At 36.2% G+C, this 19,052-nt stretch overlaps 1 protein-coding gene across 1 annotated transcript in view; it reads right to left on the reverse strand.

Annotated features, from left to right (window-relative positions):
- Positions 1 to 856: 856 nt before the first annotated feature.
- The window catches only part of LOC124632518 (gastrin/cholecystokinin type B receptor-like), a 130,835-nt gene continuing 112,639 nt past the window's right edge, over positions 857 to 19,052 (reverse strand). Inside the window, exon 10 of the mRNA XM_047167376.1 lies at positions 857 to 963. Within this exon, the coding sequence (XP_047023332.1) occupies positions 929 to 963 (35 nt within the window). The 3' untranslated portion in view covers positions 857 to 928. The remainder of the gene's footprint in view (positions 964 to 19,052) is intronic.

A 19,052-nucleotide genomic window follows, 5' to 3' on the forward strand; every position in this document is an offset into this window, starting at 1 on the left:
TTTGCAGGCGTTTTAAGATAGCGAAACTTTTATTTTTTTTTCTAAATCTCGTTCATTTTCGCGATTCAATAATAATGTTGATTGATGATCATCTTCATCATCAGCTTAGACTTTTCCCAACTATGTTAGGCTCGCACGCCTGTTTAAAAGGACACAGTCTTACATGGATTGTGTTTACATGGAGGTCTCAACCCCGTAACCCGGACAATTCGACGCCTTAATAAGATCAGTTGTCAGACTTTCTAACTTTCGACTACGTTCCCAAATACACGGAGGAACTCATCATGATGGATAACTACAGCCACACTTCAAGCGTTGCTTAACCTTATGATCGATCAACCAATACAGCTGTTACGATATCGATGACGATGTTGATCATGACGATGATAACGATGACGATGATAATGATGACGATGGTGATGATGATGATAATGGCGGTGATGATGATGACGATGTTCGTTACCTGTGTGATGGGACGCGCCACCACGGGCGCGGGCGGGCGGGGTGTAAGCCGCTTCCCTAAGCAGTGCTGTGTGAACCGCTGCTAAACACAATCGATGTCGAAATGATGATGAAGATGACGCTGATAATGACGATGATGATTATGATGATGATGATGATGATGATGACGATGATAGTTACCTGTGTGATGGGACGCGCCACCACGGGCGCGGGCAGCGCGGGGTGGACGCCGCTTCCCAAAACAATGCTGTGTGAACCGCTGCTAAACACAATCGATGTCGAAATGATGATGAAGATGATGATGATGACGATGATGATGATGATGATGACGATGATTATGATGATGATGATGATGATGACGATGACGATGATGATGATAGTTACCTGTGTGATGGGACGCGCCACCACGGGCGCGGGCAGCGCGGGGTGGACGCCGCTTCCCAAAGCAGTGCTGTGTGAACCGCTGCTAAACACAATCCTCCCCTTCCAGTCCATCCAGCTCTGTAACAAAGAACATAGTTTAGCTTAAAAATACATTTATTTACGGATTAGTAGAGCTGACATAGGTAATATTTTTCTCCAGGAGTCGTAAATGAATAGCGGTTCAATTTTATTTTTATATGCTAAAATTACAGTCAAGAGCAGAGTTATAGATTCCGTATTAGTTTTTATGAATGCTTGCTTGATATTATATACGTTTTATTTGATTCAAGGGGATTTATTTCATTAGGATTGACTTTATTTGAAACTAAAATTACTTAACCGCCTACTTAAACGTCATTCTGAACTTCAGGTCATGAGTTTTCAAAAAGTTAAAATAAAATAATGCTACATTAACGATAAGTTTAGTCCTCAAAGAATTATTAAATTATTCTCACAAAAAAAAGTCATTTATTAAAAAGAAAGGTCGGCCGCAAATATCCCAAAAGATGAACTCTGCAAATAAAACGCTCATCTCTCCGTAACCGCGATTTTGAACGTGACAGAAATGTTACAATTTAAGTCTTTGATTTTATTGCACACGAAATGGTTTGCTCAGCAGAAAACGGTTCCATTTCAAGGCATTTGACTAACAGAATACATTACGGAAAAAGGCATGACTTTCAAAAACTATGTAAAGGACTGTTGTAGATATCTGACCAGTCAGCAAAGTAATCACAAGATTGGTAGAAGTGTATCAGAAATGTACGTATAACAAGATTAAATCCCCAATTCCTAGTAGTATGTTTTATTCAATAGTTTTACAAATGATCATATGATAGGGAAATATTAAAACTAAGTATCAAAATATTCATCCGCATCGCTGTCAGCTGGGATCATGCCCAAAAGGCTGGCATTGCCACGCTGGATGGCAATGCATATCCTTTGACCGAAGTATAGGCCAGCCCTTTGGTCACGAGTGGACTCCACTAATCGCTTACTGATTTCTCGAAATGTATGTCGTATGTTGAATAATAAATGAAACTAGACTAGATCCACCAGATCCAACTAAGCGCAAAGCAAAAAATGTATGTCCGACAGTCCGCCACAAAACCGCATTCGCTACGCGTCAGTTTTATGTAATAAGTACTATAGTTTACAAAAATATATGTAAAACTCTTCAGATAGCTGGACTGAATTACCACCAAGCTAAGTCTACCGTACAAAGTTGGCTGCAAGACCAAGACTACACTCGAACAGAAGAACTCCTAAACGTCCAACAGTAGACCAATTTCCCAAAAAGCTGCACATACCGCACAATCTAAACATACACTCTGTAAACGTCAAATACTACTACAGACACTCCTACTTACACGATATCACAGACACCCCCATTCATACACACACACACACCCCCATTCATACACACACACACCCCCACTTGCTTGCATATTACATTATACACTCACTTATACACCAAAAAGACTACCCCCAATTTTCCTTATGTTAATTTTAAAATCTATATTTTGTACCCTGCATTGTCAATTACTATTTTTGGTAATGTTTGAACACAAAAAAAAGGTTGATTGTATAACAGCGACAGCAGAACACAGACTCCTAAGTCACAGGATCACCTAGTTTAGGAGGATGGTGCCCATTTTCACCAACAAATACCTAAATTAAGGGATCCCCTAAGAGCATTTACGGAACACTTAATAAGAATTTCGTTTTCACCAAAGTTTAGGTATCCCTTATCCATAGTTATTTATGTCAAAATTGGGAGAGCCCTTATTCTAAGTGGCACTTAGATTAAGAGATTGTTGGTGAAAATGGGCATAAGTTTACCAATTCCATGTTACCTTTAGTTAACCATGTTCTGTATCCCAGTTCTAAGCAATGTAAAAGGTTTTTGTATAAATAAAGATCTTATTATTTTGATTTTAAACGTTCGTTTTCTCAGGTTTTAATTTAAACCTGGTATTTTTAGGATCTTACGGGCTTATAGCCAAAGTGAGATCCTAATACTAATACTATTGGGTTTGGGAAGTTTGCTGGTTGTTCTGTACTGCATTAAAATTATTGTCTAAATCAAGTTGCAAAAAGGACAATGGGCACTTTGTATGGGATTTGGTACCCGCTCCAACAGTAACGTATGATATATCATTAGAAAGGTATTTACGTGAAGAATAATAAAAACTATGGGGCTTGCCTCAATTAGCTGTCCGATCCGAGTGACGATAAAAATTGAATCGACATAGCAACAAGTATATCATCCATATATGCAAAATCATTAAGAGGCATATGTCGTCAGTGTAATAATTTTAAACTAAGTTAATATACATCTTTCATTGTTTGAGATACACTCTATTATAATCTAAAGATTGTAATAGTCTATGGAGTCTTACTACGGAAACACAATCGTCATCTGATTTGACGAAAGTTCAAAACATTTCTATTCATCTTTTTTTAAGAAGAAATTCATCATTTTCTCAGCACCTCTTGAGGAGCAAGATTGAGTCGTAATATGTACTGATGATGAAATGATGATGATGATGATGTCCTCCTAGCCGATTATCGGCTACGGCGGCTGTTCTCATGTAAGGAGATTAGCCAACTGCGCAGGACATATTATAGTGCACAAGAAATTGCGCAGACACAGGTGCACTCCCTATTCCTTCACTCTCATAGCCCGATGGGACGGCAATCCGACACGACCGGAAAGAGATCAGGCGCAGGACCGACATTTACGTGCTCTCCGATGCACGGGTGAATCAGTCACCAACTTCCAGGCTTCGGGCTGCTTTGTGAAAGTCTTCTAAAACCCACAAAGCGATTTCGGCCCGACTCGGGAATCGAACCCGAGACCTCGTGCTCAGCAGCCACACTTGCGACAACTAGACCAACGAGGCAGTTAAGAACGCAAGTTAAGAGGCGTAATATGTACTATGTAAACATCGTCGTCTGACTTTTCAACTTTAATTGATTGTAGATACTGAAAGACTTTCATCAAATACATAAGCTAGTTCTGCGTGAACTGCAAAGGTTTTGCACAGTCTTTATTTAAAGCAGTGAGCAGGCAAACATTCTAAGAAGGCCAAATTCCTGTTTTTTTGTTACTTTACCAGTTTTTATTCAATACAGTTGGATTTAAGAACTACATCTACTTTGACGATTTTTGAACATTACACATTCTATTAGTCGATGTCACGCGAAATGGACAAGGATTTGGGACTAATCGTCATAGTAAACATTTTTTGCCTTGCCAAGACCTACGCAATGGTACTAAAATCAACACTGTTGGACAGGGTACCAAAACGCCCATCGTCCTTTTCTAACTATACGGCATGTGTTGAGGATAGCTGCTTTCTGTAGAGTGAGGTAAGTATATTTGGAGAGATTAAGTGCGGCAAAACTATTAAAAATTTGTTTAGGGACTACACCTGTGGTAGATATTATTATCGGGACTATTGTTACTCTATTCATTTTCCAAACTCTAGTTATTTCTTCTTGCAATTCTGTATATTTCCTAATATTATTATTATTATATTATTATCTATTGAACTCGAATGAAATGCCGAAATAAAAATCGAGATTTTTTCAGATGATCCTAGCTTTTTGGTTAGCATCTTCCCTCCTTGTGTGACCTATATACTCTATGTATGTCAAGAAGTACCTATATTATAGCAAGGAATATGGCCTACCAGCGAGAATAGTAACTATTAGGTAATCTGTGGTAGTATATACATACGTGTAAGGACTAATTGTACCGTTTGTGTAATGCAATTGATCTATGTAAGCTATACAATTTAAGTATTGAATACGTAAATTACGCTTCCATTTCTACGATGGTATGTATTGCTAAAGGTGGTTCAGAGCATAATTCAGATAGACAGTTTGCAAAAAAAAAAAACTGGCTATATCAGACGTATCCTTACTATTGTGGTGCGCTTATTGCCAAAGTTCTCGAGTGAGGGTTGTTTTTCACCACAAAGAAAAAATTGAAAACTAACAAATCGTTTGTTATGTAAATAAATAAAACAAATCCCAATCTAGCACGACAAACATTGACAGTTAAACTTGCAGTTAGAGCGATAGTGGTTACATAAATTCAGCGTTGGATGCAAGCCAGTAACTATCGGACATCTGGTCGCGAGAATAAATTAATATAGGACGCGAAACAGTTGTTCACGCCTTTTATTTCTTGTCAGAAATTTGTGGGTATTAGATTTTATGAAATGGGTAAATTAGATGAAAATTGCAGACCTTTTTCATACGATTGGCCTGATTTATGTTCGGACTATGTGCAAAAAAAAAATATTGCCGAGTTAACAAGAATGCAATGGTATTCATGTATCCTAACACATTCTCAACGAAAAAATCAGAAATCAAAATGTACGAAGCTGCGTTTATATTTGTCACAAATACTTATCATATAAATGAATACAGATAACGTATCATTAGCAATAACCCAGCAAAGGGCACTATCGACCAAAGAGTGGAATAAGCAAGCCGTTTCAAGATAAGAAAAGATCTCAAAATGTATGACCATTAAGAAAAAAAAAACTCAAAAGCCTTGTGCCCTTCGAATGCGGTTAAAGTAATCATAGACTTTACAATTTAGATTTCAATACGTATGTTCGTAGACATCTAGAGGTTAATGACCTGTCTGTATCGGTTTATTGACTTTAACATCAGAAGAACAAAAAAAAACGTGGAGTTCAAGATCTGCAAAGGTTTGCGCAAGATGGAAGCGACAGCTAATGAACAGACGATTAAGCACACATTAGCAAGGCCAACGTTCTTCAGAAATTGACTTAATCGGCTAATAATGACATAAATCTGCATCTTTGCACCTTAAATTTTGTAAGAGACTGAACTTTACTAGATACTTTGAAAAATAATATATTTCAATTATTTATTTTTTAATTAAATTGACTAATTTAATAAATTAAAAAGGTTTAAAGTGCACTCGCTCTATGCTCCTCTGCTCTATATTATGTAACCAAAATGTTTGCCCTACAATTCCAAAGCGCGCTGCAGCTATACCGCATCCCTGTTACACAAAAGGCTATAGAAAGAACATGCAAAGCTGTGTAAAAGTCTGAAATAACCCTTCCTCAGCGGGAGATATAATAATTTGATAGTTTCCCATCACCGAAAACAAAGTTAAAAACCTTTTTTTGTGGTTGGCAATAGGACTTTTATGGGTGCGTAATGTTGGAATATAGTTTTTCATAATATGTGGGCGTGTCAGATGTTGTCGTACTTTGACAACGACTTTTTGATGTATCGGAAAGCAATCAGAAAAAAATATATGTTCGTATTCCAGAAGCCATATTTTTACTACAAAACAGTCATATCTTTTGATGTTCTTTTGACTAGTTATTTGTTCGACAAAATAACTAAGGCTATAATATTATTTCACAGTAGTTTAACATTATTTCTCAATGCAATCCTTGTAAATGCTAATATGCACGGAGTGTTCTTTGCTCTTTAGGGTTAACAAACACTTTAATTAGGTATATACAAGCTGTTGATTTGCATCCGTGCCATATTCAAGGAGGTAATTATGCTAATGATTCTCGACCCAAATCAATAAAAAAATTGGTACGTAATTTTTTTTCTTTAATTTTTTTTCGGAATTCCGTAAATTTCATCTAGCCTTATTTAGACTTGGCGCGTATGTTACTGGTGTTAAAACCGTGCTGCACCCTCACACAAACGCAAACACAAAGCATACGCAACGATCAGTCATAAATTTCATTCATAAAATTGGATTACTTCGGAAATACCACGACATTACAATGACAAAAAAAGCAGTGCATATTAGTTATTTCCCATCTACTGTAATTCCAATCGATTATTTACGTATTGTATGTCCTCCTCCTGAACTATGGCACAAATGCAAATCAACACCTTGTAGAATCAAGAAAAGTCGTATCAAAAGTTTTTCCCAGTTTAAATGCAGCTTGGTGAAACCAGCAAGAAAACGAATAACAATGTGGATTGACTTGAACTTGGGGTCTCGCAAAAACATATCCAGATTCAGAGACAAACGTTCTAATGTCACAAGCAGTACAGGCTAGCTTGATAATATATTATAGTTCTACCTCCATATGGACTTCTATTTGTACCTACATAGAATTTTATAGAAAATGATTCGTGAATGGTACTTAGACTAAATTACCTGTACTTATAAATTACCTCTAGTGTCACTCATACACTTCCTAATTTTTTTAATTCGTAAGAACCGGCAAAAAAAATCTGAGTTTAACTTTGACTACAGTTTTGCATAGATTTATGGTGGGACATTTTACTATATACAACATGTAACGTAATTAACGCACACCCTCAAACACCCCAATTAGAATATTATGTTATAATCATAATACATACACTGAATTTTTAATTTAACATGTATATGCATTGTTATTTACTAAATTAGTTATACCAATTCTTGGAGAACTTTTTGGTCATACTACTACGCACGCAAATATCGCACCGCGCGCCGCTCGACTCGACACAACATAACGAAACTACGGAAAAAGCCGACAATACACGAAGTCTTATTACTTTGAGTTACGGTCTATTTGAATTTGTTTTGACTGTACAGGGTTAATATGACAATAATTTCCGTAGTTTTAATTATTTTTGGGATAAAAAATTACCTATATTAAAAATGATATAAATCGATTCAGTAAACGATTCTGAACAAACTGATTTCAGGATGTGCGTTAATTAAGTTACATGTTGTATATTATTTAGAATAAATGTTTTATCTATCTATCTACCAATTTGCGGCAATTTCACGACTGGTTATGTTAATTGGTCACTGGATATGTATACGCGTTATATAAATGTAATTGTTGAGGTTATAATTTAATGGTGCAACTCACCTTATAATTTTTAGGTATAAGTACACCTTCCTTCACGAAATGTCTATAATAGGTACACACACACATAACATAATGTAAACAAGATTGAAACTCAACTTATTCATAACGCCGTATTATAACGAGTACAAGCATATTCAACTTTTGTATAATTGTAACAAGTCTTGCAACTTAATTTTGAACGACTTCTCGCACCCGAATAAGCTGAAATTACATTTTCATTTCATGATGTTCGTGTTAAGCTTTTGCGAACGCGAAACATTTCCGAATATCTGAGTACTAATAACTTTATTCTGAATATTTTCCAACTTGAAATACTCGAAAGGTAATGATCTATTAACTGCAGTAATAATAGTAGGCAGATATGATAATTTGCATATTTTTATTGTTTTTTTTTTTATGATGTCGTTTTTGCAATGATATCACGAAGATAATAAAATAAAGGTGAATGCCAAGAGAAGGTCGTGCCCTATGTTAAGCTCTCCTTGTGGTGATTTTGTGTTTGCGTGAAAGCTTTGCTAATTAGAGCATATTAATTTGATATCTTTAAAAAGCATTTGGATAAATTAATAGGCTCATTAACTAATTGGATTAGATTTATTTTATGGTATCAGTTTTGAGAAGAAAGGTTAAATAATATTTGAGATCATTAAAATGTAATGATATTCATTTATTATGTTCAAATATTTATAACAGTAAAAAGGCCGCTTTAGTTATAACTGGTGAGTAAATTGCTATCATTACACCATTAATAAAAAAATGCTGCGATACAAAAAGTCAAAATATAAAAAGCTAAAAATAACTTTTAACACTAAGTAAGTACATAGTAGACTTTGACTTTGAATTTATGTTGACCGTACGTATGAAATTTTTAATTAAATTTTGTCGCGTCGGGGGACCGCTATAATTAAGAACACACATTGAAGACCTCAATCCCATTGTTATACAATATTGTAGTAGTTTATTAACTCTCCGCGTCCCGCGTAGTCCGGACGTCACCACCACGCACCGCGGCGGCGCGGGCAGCGGCGCGGGCGGCGGCGCGGGCGGCCGCACGACGCGAGAGTGGGGATTGAGCGTAGTATGGATGTAGGTTTATCGACCCGAGCGGGCAGACACGCGAGGGCAGACGTCGTTGACGGTCGTCGTTTTTCATGCAAATCTTTTGAGTCGTACTAAGATTGGTGGTTAAAATTTTTGTTTATCATTTATTTAGATAGTTAAGAGAATTAAGTTATATTTGATTTCGTTACTTACGTTAACATTTTCGTTTTAATTTAAATACTTTAATTTTGTTTACTTTATCTTCTTCTTTCTTCAATTAAATTAAGTTAAGTTAAAATTTAATTAAGTTTTTTTCTTACGTTTTATGTTACTTAGTTTCCATTTTCGTTTCAATTTAAATATTATTTTGTTTACTTATCTTCTTCTTTCTTTACAAGTAAATCTTGTGACTCGTACTATTCGTCTGTTTTAATTTTTGTCCAGTGTTATTGTATCAGTTAGTAGTTGTGTACATAATATATTTAGTTTTAAAGTAGGTTCACTTTTATTTTGAATACGTACTTATTATATATCTAATTACTTATAGTCTATCTAATTTATTTAGATAGGTGGTTTTTTTTATACGAATGTTGTGATTAGTTAGGAATCATTTGATTTAGGTTACCTAGTATTTTTAAAGCTAAAAAGCGGTCCCCCGACGCGACAAAATTTAATTAAAAATTTCATACGTACGGTCAACATAAATTCAAAGTCAAAGTCTACTATGTACTTACTTAGTGTTAAAAGTTATTTTTAGCTTTTTATATTTTGACTTTTTGTATCGCAGCATTTTTTTGGGTCGGGGGTTTTTTTAAATTTTTAATTTAATTTTTTATTTCATGCTTTTTAAAGAAGCTCCTTAATTATTCATAATTTCTTTCATTTTTCTTGCCATTTAAGGGTAATTTTGTGTTTCAAAATTGTCTGTTTCATCAAGTCTATACTAGTCTTATAAAATGGGACTGGGAAGAAAAACAAAAAAAGCTAATAACGAAGCCAAACGGCGCAAATTAAATCAATATGTAGATAAAAATGAAACTCCGAGTCAACGTGCTTCCAGACTTTTAAAAAATGCACAGTGTACAAAAAAGTTTCGTTTAAATGAAACTCCGAGGCAAGCTTCAAGAAGACGTGCTGCAAACGCACAGTGTACTGCCAAGTCTCGTTTAAATGAAACTCCAGAGCAAGCTTCAATAAGGCGTGCTGCAAACGCACAGTATACTGCAGAGTCTCGTTCAAATGAAACTCCAGAGCAAGCTTTATTGAGGCGTGCTGCAAACGCACAGTGTACTGCTGAATCTCGTTTAAACGAAACTCCAGAGCAAGCTTCATTGAGGCGTGCTGCAAACACACAGTGTACTGCTGAATCTCGTTTAAATGAAACTCCAGAGCAAGCTTCATTAAGGCGTGTTGCAAACGCACAGTGTACTGCCGAGTCTCGTTTAAATGAAACTCCAGAGCAAGCTTCATTAAGGCGTGTTGCAAACGCACAGTGTACTGCCGAGTCTCGTTTAAATGAAACTCCAGAGCAAGCTTCATTAAGGCGTGCTGCAAACGCACAGTGTACTGCCGAGTCTCGTTTAAATGAAACTCCAGAGCAAGCTTCATTAAGGCGTGCTGCAAACGCACAGTGTACTGCCGAGTCTCGTTTAAATGAAACTCCAGACCAAGCTTCATTAAGGCGTGCTGCAAACGCACAGTGTACTGCCGAGTCTCGTTTAAATGAGACTCCACAGCAAACTTTATTAAGGCGTGCTACAAACGCACAGTGTACTGCTGAATCTCGTTTAAATGAAACTTCGGAACAATGTGCTTCTAGACAAGCTAGAGATGCAGCAGCTACAATTCGGTTTAGAGCCAAATGTAGAATAGATTTTAATAATTCAATAAACAAATTTGCTGATAAAGTTTGTTTAATTTGTCATAAACTTTGCTATAGTAAGCAAGTACAGTCTGTAACGTTGGCTCATTTTCCAGGAGATTTAATACCAAATGAATTGATGACGCAATATGACGTTATCTCTGCCTGTCACCGATGTGTCAGAACGCTTCGTAGATCAAGAACACCTACTCAAGCCTATTGGAATAGTATGTTCTTAGACGATATTCCCCCTGAAATAGCCGCACTGTCAGATGTAGAAGTACGTTTGTTAAGTAGAATAATTCCATTTGTAAAAATGGTTAAACTTAGCGGGCGTTTCGGACAACATGGTTTTCACGGCCAAGCCGTTCTTTTTGGCCAAGATGTTGACGAAATTGCTGAGCAACTTCCTCTAAGAATGAGTAGTGCTGGTCTGGTTATTGTTTGCGAACAGTTAGAATCAGTTCAAAGATTACGTCAATATTCTGTAAGTATTCAAAAATTGCGAGCTGCATTAGATTGGTTGATTGCCAATAATCCTTTGTATAGAAATGTTACAGTAAACTTTAACGAAAATTACGATGTTAATGAAATTTGTCATGTTGAGCATAACGACATATTACAACAGGAAATTACAAATGAGACAAGTTGTTTTCAAGATATTAATAATAATCGGCGTATACTGAGAGGTTCATTCCATCAAAGTCACAGTAAGTTTCTAAATTTTTCACGCGGGAAGCAATGTACTGCGAATGCAGCAGTAGCTATTACAGTTGCAAAAATTAAAGAAACTGAAACATGGTCTCCAAATATAATAGATACAATATTGATTGCGGGTGATCGGCTATACTCAAATAGTATACAGTCTCGAAGGGCTCCAAATTCGTCTGAAGCTAATACAGAATATTTACGTGTCCAAGAGTTACAAATCAATTTTGAAGTATTGAATCATTCATGTATAATACAAATTCAAGATGAAAGTTATTCGATTTGTGGCCATTTGACCGTAAATATTGATGGATTTCCCAATTTAAAAAATGGCTTAATTCAGTTTTTTACGGAATCTAGTGTTGATGAAGGAGCTATCGTTACATGTAATGGTATATCTGTAGCAATTTGGAAAAGAGATGATTTATATTATTTGTTTGACTCTCATTCAAGGGGACCAAAGGGTCGTGTAGCTCAGGATGGAAAAGCTTGCTTAATAGCACTCACCGATATCCCACAATTGTGGTCAATTTTAAAATCAAATATACCCAAATTACAAGGCAATAGGCCAGACGATGATCAATATAGTATTACAAAAATTATCCCTGTTGTAAATCCATTAAATCAAAGTGTAAACGAACTCCAAAGTGACATTCATACGAATACTGACAGAAATACCCAGCAGTTATCAGAGTCATCAAACGATTTGAACAATGACAATATTGTGATTACTACCTCAGTTTTACGAGTTGTAGATGAACCTATCCCTGAATTGTCTACTGTTATCGAAAACAATAACTGTGATCAGTTACCAGTTCATCAATTAAGACGGAAAACCGAGGCTCCTTTACAAATTAACAGGGAGAAAAGAGCGGAAGAACTGTCTTGGTTCCACTTATTTCCTTATGGTCGAAATGGCTTACAGGAAACTAGAACTCATCCGATAACACCTTTAGACTACTGTCAAGCTAGAATAATGGGAGCTGACACACGCTTTCAAAGACATGACTATCTTTTCTACGCATTATCGGTAATGGAATTCTATAGAGCAAAGCAAAATGTAGGGGTGGTTTTAAGATTGCGCCAGGGAGAAAGTCGACCTGAAAACCTGGTTGAAAATATTCACCTAAATATGCGCAATATGCGTGGATCTAATGCTTACTGGCAAAGTGCTTGTTCCAATCTTATTGCTATGGTAAAAAATTTAGGCCCTCCTACATGGTTCCTTACCTTAAGCTGCAACGATCTTAATTGGTACGACATACTCAAAGCGCTCTTGATTGCTGCCGGAAGACCGAATGAAAGTCCTAACGACTTAACTTTTAATGACAAACAAGCATTAGTCGACAATCATCCTGTGACTTTAAGTCGGCAATTCATGATACGTGTTAATGCTTTTATGACATTTTTAAAGAATGACGATCAAATTCTAGGAGGAAAGCTTATAGATTTCTGGTGGAGAATTGAGTTTCAAAACCGCGGTAGTCCACATTTGCACATGCTGTGTTGGATACAAAATGCTCCTGATTTTGATACTCCCGAGGGTAGAAATTTGATTAATGACATGGTTTCTTGTTCGTTAAATAACACAGACGATGAACTAAATGACGTTGTAAAACGAGTCCAAATTCACTCACATTCTCATACCTGTTATAAAAACAGGCAGGATCGACACTGTCGGTTTAATTTTCCTAGACCAGCAAGCGATGAAACAGTATTATTAGGACCTGACGAAACTTTGCGTAACAATGGACGATTTTGTATTTTAAAAAGAACTCCTGAAGAACAGTACGTAAATAATTACAATCCGCAGATATTGAAACTCTGGAAAGCAAATATGGACATCCAGCCATGTGGTAATGTAACAGCTGTTTCATACTATATAGCCAAATATACTTCAAAGCACGAACCACAGGATGTAGGTCAAGCGGTAAAAGATGCCGTCAGCAAAGTTCGAGCCAGTCACGGGGATATTGGTAGGCAATTATTTGCTGTTTCTATGGCAATATTAAATCACCGCAGAGTGTCGGCCTGTGAATGCGCATACAGATTATGCCACTTGAAGCTGAGGGATAGTTCTAGAAAAGTAGTTTTCGTCAATACGTGCCGACCTAATGAGCGCTACCGAATTTTGAGATATGATAGTGACGAAGGTCAAACACATCAAAATATATTTGACAGGTATGTTCAAAGGCCTAGAAATCTGGAGCATCTTAGTTTAGCAGAATTTTCTATAAATTATGAACATACTAGTCGATTTGTAAACGATGAAGAAAACGGTGATGAAGAAGCATATGCAGATCTAGATGAGGGCGTTGAAACTGCACAAACAATTATTAGACTTCTGAATGGAAGTATGATGAAAAAGCGAAGACGTCCAGCAATTTTGAGGACTCGCTATTATACGCAAACGGGAGATCGACAAGGCTATTTTTACAGCTATCTTGTTGCCCATGTGCCATTTAGAAACGAAGAAGATTTGTTAACTGGCTATGAAACTTGCGAAGCAGCATTCATGGCACAAAGAGATCGTTTACGTCCTTTTCATGGAGATTCCGTTGAGCAATTTCAATTTATTGAACGCGAGCTTCAGCAAGTTATTGGCCAAGTTCTGGCACTGGCTGAACCTCCCGCAATTAATGATTTTAATGTTCAAGAAACAGAAAACCACGATGTAGGGGCGATCGTAGACGGGTATGATCCAGGAATGGCTGATGTTGATATCGAAGTTGAAGAAGTTGAAGAATCAATTCATGTCAATATTACAGACGCAGAATTCCATTCTATGGTCAGCTCCATGAACGTTGAACAAAAAAATATATATGACAAAATAACAACCAGAATTCGAGATGAGGTGATAAATACAACCAGCACAAGTGAAAATTTACCATTAAAATTATTCATCACGGGTGGAGCTGGTAGCGGCAAATCATTCGTGCTTAAAACTCTTGTACACCAAATTCAACGTTGTTATGCTCCCACAGTCGACCAAGTATTACATGCAAGTTTTGTCGAAATCACGGCACCTACAGGAGTTGCAGCGCGGCTCGTGAACGGCAAAACTCTGCATAGTGCATTTTCCCTCGGCATCGAAAAAGGTCGAGCCACAGTCTACAGGCAAATGACAGGACAACGTCTAGAAGATATGCGAAGAAAATGGCGTTATATCCGTTGGCTTGTTATAGACGAAATATCAATGGTGTCATATGAAGTTCTTCGATCTATACATCTTCGTTTACAAGAACTCAAAAGCTGTACAGATATTTTTGGTGGTGTAAATGTTTTACTTTTTGGAGATATAATGCAATTAGCGCCCGTCAAGGGTAGTTGGTGCTTCAAACAACCTCTTGCATTCCAAGGAGAGCCCCATCTTTGGCAATATTTTGGACTGTGTGAGCTGCAAACTAATGTCAGGCAACAAAACGACAGTCAATTTATAGATATTCTTAATAATTTGCGAATAGGGGAATTGACTATGGAACAATATGAAATTTTGCTTGAGAGAAGTCGAGTGCCATTAACTGGAGATTTTTCTGACGGTAACGCTGTACGGATTTTTCCTACTGTGAAACTGGTTAACAGTTACAATGAGAAAATGATAGAAACAATGGCTGAAACAGTAAAAATATATACTTTACATGCTCTCGACGAGTCTAAAGAACCTGCCACCTATGGACAAAAACCTAACCACGTTTCTGTTCCGCAAGATCCAAATTGTACGGGCGGGTTAGTCAATAGTATTAAAATTGCAATTGGGGCTAGAGTGATGTTGAGAGTTAATTTAAAGGTGTCTGAAGGGTTAGTAAATGGCAGCATGGGGATTATAAAAAAAATTGAATGGAATGGACTTCGCCGAGACCAGTTAGAGGAAGGTGAACTTCCTAAAACCATCTATATAAAATTTGATGACGAGTCCGTTGGAACGAGTTCTAAAGACGAAAACGGTTGGATTCCCATTCGACCACAAAGTATAACTTTTCAAGGTCTCAGAGGGTACGGTAACATCGAAAGAACAATGTTTCCAATTATTCTTAGTTGGGCTGTTACTGTACATAAGTTACAAGGAACCACAGTTGAAAAGGCTGTAATATATTTGGGCAAAAAAATCTTTGCAAAAGGCCAAGCCTACGTGGCTTTAAGCCGCGTAAAAAGTTTAGATGGAGTCGCTATATGCGATCTCGACCAAAGGAAGCTGTTTTACAATCCTCACGACAAACTGGCTTTGGGAGAATTGCACAGATTGAGAAACAGCAATAACTAGATTTTCAGCAAAAATATAAATAGGGTTATAAGTTTCATTCTGGAATTTCAGGGTTTCATCCACCCCATCCCATTGCCAGCATCAGGTCCTCGTCAAACATGAAGAGAACTAGTCAAGACAAATTCAACGAGCCCAAACTCGATGGGTTTACTACAAGGCAGTTCAGGGTTACGTCTCCTATCTTCGGGTCCTAACAGCAGACCAGCTCAGTGGTTCCAGAAGACATTAGTGTCTCAAATGTCAGATCCCACATATGCTTGCAAGTAAACTGAGCGTGTAACATTCCTATCACACCTAACAAACGAGCTGATGACCTTGAAGACCTGAACCGATTTCCACCAAACATAGCTAAGAACACTCCCGACTGACATTCCTTTCAAACAAAAAAAACCGCATTACAATCGGACCATCCGTTTGGCAGCTACGATGCCACATACACACACACACACACACACACACACACACACACACAGACACGTCAAACTTATAACACCCCGTCGTTTTTGCGTCGGGGGTTAAAAAAAACTCCTTGCAAATATTTATAGAAATTTTATCAAATTCTTATGATAATAAAAGTTGGCTCTACTACATATTTATTCAGTCGCAGTATTTATAGTGTTCAACATATTCAATAGCCTTCAATTTCGCATAGTAGCATAGTCGTGAACTTAAAATTAATGGTTATTGCTATTAACAAATTAATACAACATAACCACACAGTATCTACTACTGATGACAGACACAACTTTTTTTCTCAAGATTTTATGGAAATACTTCAACGGAAACTAAAACAACAAAAATAAACAGTAGGTACCTAAACAGAATAATACAAAAATCGAAATAATAAACAACAGGATCACAAAATATTCAGGCTCTCTGAAATTCATCTTAAATTGAGAAAAGGCTAGATGTAGAATTCAAATCACGTTTATTCAAAGTAAGCTGAAATTCAGGACTTTCTTTATTCTTTATTTGCGTTCCATATTATGTAATACAGGTGGTATTTTTATAAAATTAAAACAATATACTAGAAGCAATATGGACCCGGTAGGGCACAGCATAAAGAGGTAGGAGAGGTTTGCAGTACTTATCATTATTACCTAGTTTAGTTTTATTATACCTATACTTATTACTAAAAAAACTGAAATAATTAACATGTTATATTCTTATCTTATTATGTGTGCGTGCATGTGTGTGTGTGTGTGTGTGTGTGTGTGTGTGTGTTCTAAATCAGTATTAAAAAAGGCAGCTCTCAAAATGTACCAATCTCTTTTATAAATTCCTAAATGTTATTTCTGGGAAGGATTATTTGCAGAGACAGCTGTTAAGTTACATTTTGCTCAATCGGTATGCAAATTACAGTACATTACGCAATAGAAAATTTTAACATACTTTGCAATTTTGAAAGTACATTAGTTCTTTCTAAGTATATCTTAGACACCAATGGCTGATAAAAAGGTGAAGGAAAACATCTTGAGCAAGCGTGATGGTTATTGCTCAATCCTTCTCCGTGTGAGAGGAGGTCTGTGCCCAGCAGTGGGACGATAAAAAGGCTGTAACGTAACGTAAGGTAAATTTGAACATATAAACGTCACACTTTAATCAATATTTACCAAAGTAAGATTACCAACATTCAAAACCAATACCGAATAAACGAGATCTCGTGTTAGATATAACTACACAAAAGTAACACAAATAAAATTGTGTTTCACGTAGATTCGCGCTTTTAACATTGAACAAGCTAAATTCTCTATTTCCGTATACATGATAAAATTGCCACTTCCAACGTCAAAGGTAAAGGCACATTTACACGAATGTTAAGAGTACCCGCATACTGCAAACTTTTAGTCGGCCGATGGTTTATTAGGGCTCATAAATCAGTACGATGACGAATGGTAGTACGCACATTACAAAGACCAGGTATTCAACCGGTATGAAGCCGACTGTAAACTTTGATTAGAATCAAGATTTACTTTACAATTATTTTTTCAACTGTCGGCCGACTGTTTAGTCTGTAGTTTGCTCTCTGTTTGGGTACTCTTATACGGACGTTAAAAAGAACATTTCATACAATTCAAATAGCTGAACTAAGTCCCTAATACCAATTTCTTTTCGATTCGAAGCCGATTTTGGTTCGGTGAGCAAAGTTGAAATTTCAGCTACCGTCCTGTTTTCCTTGAGGAAAAGTTACTTTTATTTATAAGTACGGCAAAGTGGCTTTGCAATAAAAATACATGTACCTTATGAATTACAGAAATAATCGAAAACCATTAAGAGTGTAATGAGTATGAAAATAAATATTGAATACGGACTGTAGGTACTATTTATATATAAAAAAAATATACATATATAAAAATATATAAAAAAATAAAAATTTTTATATACATATATAAAAATATATATGTATATATTTCGTCAGCAAAATTTTGACGAGGCGTGTTTCTAAATAACCAGAATAACATTTTTAAGTACGATTAATCGTTTTGTAGGTAATTCTTTTTAGTTATGTGGCTTTAATTAGATTGTAGAACTTTGAAAGTCGCGATATCCCCGCTTAAATAAAGTCAATGAAGTGGAGGCCATGTAGGTATATTATTTATGATCATGTAGTATTTGTTCATGCATAAATCAGTCCTACTGATGATATTAATAGCGATCCAAATTAGTCTCGTGACATAGCAACCCTGATAATAGCTGGCTTTTCATTATAATTATATAGGCTGAGATTACATAATGGGCCAGTGTCAACGATCTTAAACAAAGTAAGCTAGCTTAGACGATGATTAAGTCTTAAGACTATGTAATAAGCCCTTCATTATCAGCATGAATTTCGAAACTATTATGTTCATAATAACCAAGAATCTTGGATACCAGACGTTATTATTATCGGGATCAAAGGTTAAACAAAATGTGCAAGGTCTTGTAATTTTAAAATGTTTTTTTTTAGAAGTATTTGCTCCTCTCTGTGAAAAGGGATTTGAAATGTCAAATGGCCAAACAGAAAATCGCTTCAGAAATTGTTTTTTTGAAACAAAATATGATGCACAAATTGCAATAATCGCAACATTGGATTAAAAACTCTCCGGACATAAGTGTAATATTATTTACATTTATTAGAGAAAAATAGTAAGAGTTGAAAGATCATACATACTGCCTTATTTCCAATTTTATTTGATGGTCGGTGCAATATGCTTTTCGTTTTCATTATTCCTCTCAGTTAGTCATCCACATACAAACTTGATGGAAAACCTACTTAAATAAATCTTCAAATTCACATTCCATATGATGAGTTCAGCAAGTCAACGAACTCTAAATTGCTTTTCCTAGTTACCTAGTATCCTTGTACAAATATTTGCAAAATGTACACAGTGACATAGATGCGGAGGGAAATACTCTACGACAT

Source organism: Helicoverpa zea, chromosome 8 (assembly GCF_022581195.2).
Source record: "Helicoverpa zea isolate HzStark_Cry1AcR chromosome 8, ilHelZeax1.1, whole genome shotgun sequence".
Taxonomy (NCBI): Eukaryota; Metazoa; Arthropoda; class Insecta; order Lepidoptera; family Noctuidae; genus Helicoverpa; species Helicoverpa zea.